The 6,929-nt window shown below is 44.3% G+C and overlaps 1 protein-coding gene across 1 annotated transcript; it reads left to right on the top strand.

The window, feature by feature from the left end:
- The first annotated feature begins 887 nt into the window (after positions 1 to 887).
- LOC122939288 lies at positions 888 to 5,778 on the top strand. Its single transcript, XM_044295361.1, has 3 exons — positions 888 to 1,043; positions 1,140 to 1,634; positions 5,550 to 5,778. Exons 1-3 carry the CDS (start codon positions 1,009 to 1,011, stop codon positions 5,776 to 5,778), a joined length of 759 nt encoding a protein of 252 aa, XP_044151296.1. The 5' UTR covers positions 888 to 1,008.
- Positions 5,779 to 6,929: the final 1,151 nt, after the last annotated feature.

Raw genomic sequence — 6,929 nt, 5'->3', positions numbered from 1 at the left:
GTCCCGAATGGCGGCACCATGTGTGGTCCCTACGCACACCGCTGCGATTCTGACTCTCCATGGAATGGCTCAAAGAATCCTCAAAATTGAAGCCATCCCTTTGTCTGACAAAATTGTGAAGAGCACATGCTGCCTTCACAGCCAAGATGGCGGTCTCCAATTTAAGATGTATGGGTGAGTGCAGAACTCGCCATTTGTTGGATAATATGCCGAATGCATATTCCACCACCCTGCGTGCTCTGGTCAGACGATAATTAAAAACACGTCGCGCAATGGAGAGACCACGGCTGGAGTATGGCCTCATAAGATGCTCACCTAGATGCAAATGCCTCGTCACCAACAAAAACAAATGGCATAGACGGATAAGTGGTGCCAGGCAGTGTGGTGTTCCCAGGAAGGTCAAGGGCATTAGTAATGAGCATTTGACCAAAGTCAGAATGCCCAAAAACAGCAGAGTCAGAGCTGCTGCCATAGGAACCCACATCGATGTAACGGAAAACAATAGTTAGCATCACATACTGCAAAAAGAACAACGAAAAGTATTTTTTATAATTAAAGAACTGACTGCCACTCCTCATTGGCTTCAGAACGCAGGATGTGTTTGCCGTCAATTGCTCCTACACAGTTAGGGAAATTGCATGTTTGCTGAAAAGTATCCGCAATTTTCAGCCTACTCCTCCTTGTTTGGTTGGGCCATCACAGCAGCATGAAGGACATGCCAAATGGCGATGCAGGTGTCCTTCACGATCACACTGGCTGTGGATTTCCCGATCTGGAAGGTGTAGTGAAGACTGATCAAAGAGTGGCCATTAGCTAAATAGCTGAAAAAAATGTGAGAAAATAAAGATAAAAATTAATGGAAGTTTTTTTATTTTCATTATAGTAAACTTACTAAAAACCAAATAGAAGAGCCTCAAAGATGCCTTCATTCGTCATCGGCGCAAGGAGAGGGAACAGAGGAGCGGAGCTTTGCCAAGTGCACGGTCCAGCTATGTCCATGCGGAGCAAATGGCCTTTCTAATACCATGCACTGAAATGCGTAGGTGAGTCCAGTGCATACACATGCAGGAGAGGGTGTGGTATGACATGCATTCACTTTCATATCTTGCACATACTTATGTATATTTTCATGTTCACAGCACCGATAGTAGCTGGTCGCAAAGTCAACAGCAGGAGGAGGAAGAGAAGGAGGTCACCAGGGACAGTGAGGCCTGTGCGTCTACGGGGCCACTAAGTCCTCCTCCACACGATCCCACCCCTCCATTCCAAACCCCCACACAGCCTGCCCCACCTGTCGTGGAAACCGAAAACATTCGGACTCACCGTCCAAAAAGGAGAAGACCAGATCGCCAAGAGGACCGGCTAATTGCATGCCTGGATGCACTTGCCCATCCAGCACCCAAACTCTCTAGTGATGCCCTTTTCTTACTTAGCTTGGAGGAAAAAATGCAGCAGCAAGTGCCCAGAAGTCGCATAACTGAAGCAAGGGATACCTTAACAAGGGCCCTAGACAGCTTCATTCCACATTATGACATCACACAGCCCAACAATGCACCACAACATCCACCAACCACTCACACATACACATCACAAACATACCCACAAACTAACATACCACACCCTCACGACACATGGCACACACAACCACACACACAACCACAATCATCATACAGCTATCCCTCCACCAGCATGGGCAACAACACCTCCACCACCACTCAAATGCAACCTGCCCATCAATCAGGCGGAATGAGAGGCCATGCGGGATCCAGAGCCACATTTTGCCTTCCTACAATACCAAAACCTTTCAGAAATAGCATACATAATTTGGTGCATCCAGGGGTGTTCGACCTTCATTTTTAATATAGGAAAATTACATAATAATTTTAAGTTAAAAAGTACGATAGTTATGTTGATTTTGTTAAACACAGTTTGCGCATTTTTAGAGGAACTAAGATGTTATTACTTTCCCCCCCAAAAAAACCAAAAAACATTTGCAAAGTTTTTGGGACTCTTATTTCGAAGTGAGTGGTTCCGTATGGAAAAATGTGGGTAAACTATGTATGTATGGTATCTATATGCTAAATTTAAAAAGCATACACATCCAATACCCCCCCCCCCCGCAAAAACACTCAAACGTCACAACCACCAGTAGAAAATAACAAAGGCCACACTAATATCCAGTCACCACACAATGCAAATGCTTTATAAGGCCACAATTAGAGTCTACTTACCGCAAAGTAATAATCACTCTATCCGCTGGTGGTATACTGTCCCGCGTGAAGGTGTCCTGACGTTCTAAACGGGGGCCCAACAACCCCAGGAGCTCATCAAAGCTGTTGAAAACGAAAATGGTGAGGGTTAACATTACCAAAAAACTACAACTGGTACCTTCACAATTGGAACACCACTACTATGACTATTGTATATGTACAAACCTGGTGATGGACATCCGCGTGTAGGAAAAAAAAATTGTCTTCATGGGCCCGGAGGGTCTCGTACAGCGCCCAGAACTGTCCCCTTTCCTGTCGATTGGCAATGACAGGATGGACCCAGAAGCGTCGCCTGCTCTCTCTCCTTCGCTGCAAACGTCCTGAGATGGATTGCTGCCACAATTGCCGCAATTGGTCGCCTTCTGGAGAATTCCATGACTGTAAACAATCCACTCTCCCAACACACACATGACATTTCCCACCTGCATTTCTCTCTCATTAGCTACCTTTCATATAGACAGGGCTGTATTTTCATTGGCCAACACTGCTGTCAATCACACAAACGCGCGTAATACGCACGTTGAGACTATGGACAAAAACGAGCATATCAAATACGCTCAAGTGTGAACCCAGCGTAAGCCTGCAAATGCACCAGATGTTTTATATTGCAAAAAAATGTTGATTTTTTTTTTTTTTTTTTTTACAAACAGATTATTTGTGCTGTTTTTAAAGCTTGGGTTGAGCTTGCATAAAATGGCCGCTGCCCACCTAACGGACTTGTAGAATTTTTTTTATTTTTTTTCTCGGTCACTGGGCTCAGGGCAGGATAAAAAAAATTGTGCCCTGCACCCACACAACACAATGTATGTAGATCGCTGAGTTAGATTCACATTTTAAACAATCACCAGCTGCATCCTCTCCCTACACTAAACACTGCGGCGCTACGTGACTCCAGCTTATATAGAGCCTGGGTCACATGCTGCTCTGGCCAATCACAGCCATGCCATTAGTAGGCACTGGCTGTGATGGCTTCTAAGGTCAGACAGTTAAACGCTTGTTGATTAGTGTTGAGCGCGAATATTCGAATAGCGAATATTTTTCGCGAATATCGTAACTTCGAGAATTCGCGAAGATGTAGAATATTTGACTCTGTATTCGTTAAAACGAATATTCGTTTCCTCTGAAGCTAAATCAAATCATAGAAAGATAATTTATTAGGCCCAATGCATTTTCTAAGAACTCAAATATTATACATTTTGTGTTTCAGAAAATATAACTTAATAAAAACCTCCCTATTTCTATTTTTGCCATCACTGTTCACACGATTAATTACTATTAATTATTAAGCTTATTAATCGCATCGCACGTGACAACTGCTGTGTTGGATATTCGAATTTGACGAAGACTAGTGCTATATTCTCCATATTAGTAAATTCTAATCATTGAAGTTCCTTTAACATCCTGATTATTCTACTGCATTACTTTACTCAAATGCTTTTTCCAAGTAGAATCAAGCGCATAGTATCCCTAAGTATGCGCTTAAATATAATAGCCCAATGGCAATTGGCAAACTGACAATTCCAGACCCATTCTCAATCCGTATTTTTCGAATATAGCACTATATTTGAAGTATTCCGATTCATTTATCAGTCAAGCTATGCTCTTGTTTAAAGCTTGTGTGCGATCCGATCCACTCGCATATTGTAAAGACGATTTTTCTAAGTTATGTTCCATGACAAGCAACCGTGCCGAGAATTCACTTGACATGTCAAAAACCGTTCAGTATCCATACTCATTTAATTTTAGCCCTTTAAATATATTGTATTGTACGCGAAAATTCGCTGCCATTACATTCGCAAAAAAAAACTTCGTGTTATGGTTTTCCCACCTAAACTACTGTTAGCAAGTATTTCACATATAGCGTATATAGAGAGAATAATCGGCACTTAAATATTACCGGACATCATATCGTGTACTTACTGAGTGACCCTTCAAATACCATTGCATGTAGCCTATTTTACAACGGTTCCTGTAATGCGAAAAATCGATCATTAATCATTCACATAATTCGTCAACTTCGGCGAATAGTATAATATTGCAAATTATTCGTAAACCAAAATTTTTTTTCTTGTATTCCATGTGAGTTGATTGCTAACCCCTCCCTAGTCTTGCTTATAGCCAATGAGAAGGCATTGTCACAGCTTAGCAACATCCCTAGCAACCAATCAGAAAGTAGTCTACCTCTCACTATATAAATCGAGGCACTCCCCGGCAGCCATTTTGTGGGTTTAGTTTTTGGAGAGATAGGAGCTTGTGGTTGTGAGCTGTGCGTTTCTATTCTTCCAGAAATTCAAATTGATACTTTTATTTAGCTATTTAGTGTTAGGTAGTGATTAGGGAATAGCTTTTATGGTCTGAATTATTAGATAGGTAAAAGATACAAGATACAGTTAGCTGGTTTTAGTGCAGGGATCTGTGTAGGGCATATAGGGACTTAGGGACTTGAAAATACATCTAGATAGATTAATAGATTAGGTTAGTGTTTAGGGCTATTTAGGACAGATTTTAGGTTAGGTCAGTTAGGGATTTAGGGTAATTTTGTGTCTTTCTGTCCGTCCTTGTTAAAAAGTTTTGTTTTAATAGTTTTTTGTTTGACTGTCTGCGTGTTTCTGTGTTAAGTTTATTTCAAAAAAAAGTTTTTGGGGTGTTTAGCTTTGTTACATCTGTTTTGTCTTTGCGTCTGATTGTCCTAGTTCTGTCTGTTTAGCTTTGTTACATCTGTCTTGTCTTTGCGTCTGATTGTCCGCGTTTTTTCTGTTTTATAGTTAGGGGAAAAAAAAAGGTTTGTTTTTTGTTTAGCTTAGTTACATTTGTTCTTGTATTTCCGTTTGATTGTCTGCGTTTTTCTTTGTTAGAGTTTTATAAAACAAAAAAAAAAGGTTTAGTTTGTCTTTGTGTCTGATTGTCTGCGTGTTTCTGTGTTTGTCTTAGTTTATTGTCATAAAAAAAAAAAGTTTTATATTTTCTCTGAATTAGTTTGGTTTTTAAGTTAGGGGTTTTATTTTACATTTATTACTTTAATTTTTTTACATTTTTTTTTACATTACAAGTTAAATAAAAAATTTTTTACACACGTCCCTACCCAAATAAAGTTTTACCCAAAACACCTTTACATTAGTTTAGCAAATAAAATAAAAAATATGAGTGCATCGGGCCGTGCAGGCAGCCGCGGTGGGGCCAATAGAGGAGTCAGTTCCGGTGCTGGACAGCTGCCAGCACAGGGCCGCTCCTCCAGTCACGGACAGGCAGGGGCGTCCGCCTGATCCGTGACTTTTTTAGTTTAAGCAGCCTTCCAAGGGCCATACTTTCGCAGGACGCCGAGACAGTGATGGCTCTGGTGGCTGACTCAAGTGCCACGGAGTCCGCAGCCCCAGTTCGTAGCGGCAGATCTACGCCTCCTGTAGAAGCAACCCCCACTCCCACAGAATTGTCCCCGCTCATGTTCGAAGACGAGGACACTGAGTTGACATTCTGGGGGAGGCTATTCAGGAGGCTGAATTGCAGTTAAGCCCTTTAAGATGGGCATGACTTTTTGGAAGGGATGGGGGATAACGAGGAGGAGGAGGAGGGGGTAAATACAATACATACCCCTTTGAAATCCCTTCCAACAGGTGCGGGTGGTTTGAAAAACACAAGACCCGCACCTAGTCAGACCCAGGCGTCAGCGAGGGGACAGCAGGATCCCGGTCAGGGGCTCCATGTTAGCTGTTCCCCTTAGTCCACCACAGTTTGGCATCCGGTCTGACATTGCAGATGAGGAGGAGGGTGACGCCGGATAGGTGCCATCTACTTTGTCAAGTGACGGCAGCACTGAAGAAGGTAGGCACCCGAGGAAAACGGTGCCGCAGGACTCTAGGGAGCACATTGGCAGGGGCTCTACTGTTGACAGGAGCAGGCAGCAGCATGCTCCACCTGTGCACACCGAGTCCCAACAGGCGCAAGCCAGCACCACCCCATCGGACAGGAGGTTGGTGCGGAAGTCGCCTGTTTGGGCTTTCTTCACCCTGGCAACAGATGATGTTACTGTTGCCATTCGTAACCTCTGCCATGCCAGGGTGAGGAGAGGGAGGTCAGTTGCTCGGCTGGGTACCACAGCCCTGAACTAGCACATGCGACTGAACCACTGGCGGGAGTGGGAACAGAGTAAGAGTGGTGGTAGCAGCAGCGCCACCGTCAGTGTGCAGGGGACAGCAGCTCCTGCCACTGTACAGTAGCTCCCCCTCTCTATTGCAACTACTGATTCCCACCCCCCAGCTCCCTCTAGTAGAGGTATTGGTACCGGCAGCCATCCCTCTGCAACCAGTGCACCCTCCTCCTCCTCTGCCCGTCCGGCGCCAGCCATCAGTTGCTGCTGCTTTTGAACGCACTGCGCCCTACGCCCCAGGGGACCGACGTGTGCGTTCACTCAATGGGCTTCCTGGCAAGGGTTATTGCCCAACATCTGCTTCCGAACAATCTGGTTGACAGCAACCCATTTAGGCAGATGTTGGAGCAAGCCCAACCCAAATGGCGTATCCCCAGCCGCCATTACTTTGCCAGGACTGGCGTCCCTGCTCTACACCAGCACCTTGTGCAGAATGTATCCATGTCGCCGGATCATGCTGTCAGCGACAGGGTGCATCTCACAATGGATGCTTGGACCAGCAGGCATGGGCAGGG

Source organism: Bufo gargarizans, chromosome 5 (assembly GCF_014858855.1).
Source record: "Bufo gargarizans isolate SCDJY-AF-19 chromosome 5, ASM1485885v1, whole genome shotgun sequence".
Taxonomy (NCBI): domain Eukaryota; kingdom Metazoa; phylum Chordata; class Amphibia; order Anura; family Bufonidae; genus Bufo; species Bufo gargarizans.
Note: the sequence above shows the minus strand (reverse complement) of the source record. Positions and strands in the feature narration are given on the sequence as shown.

Coding starts and splice junctions, on each gene's coding strand:
- LOC122939288 (XM_044295361.1), top strand. CDS start 1,009: ATGGCCTTTCTAATACCATGCACTGAAATGCGTAG. Junction 1,044..1,139: donor CCATGCACTGAAATGCGTAG/GTGAGTCCAGTG, acceptor TCATGTTCACAG/CACCGATAGTAGCTGGTCGC. Junction 1,635..5,549: donor CCACACCCTCACGACACATG/GCACACACAACC, acceptor TGACTTTTTTAG/TTTAAGCAGCCTTCCAAGGG.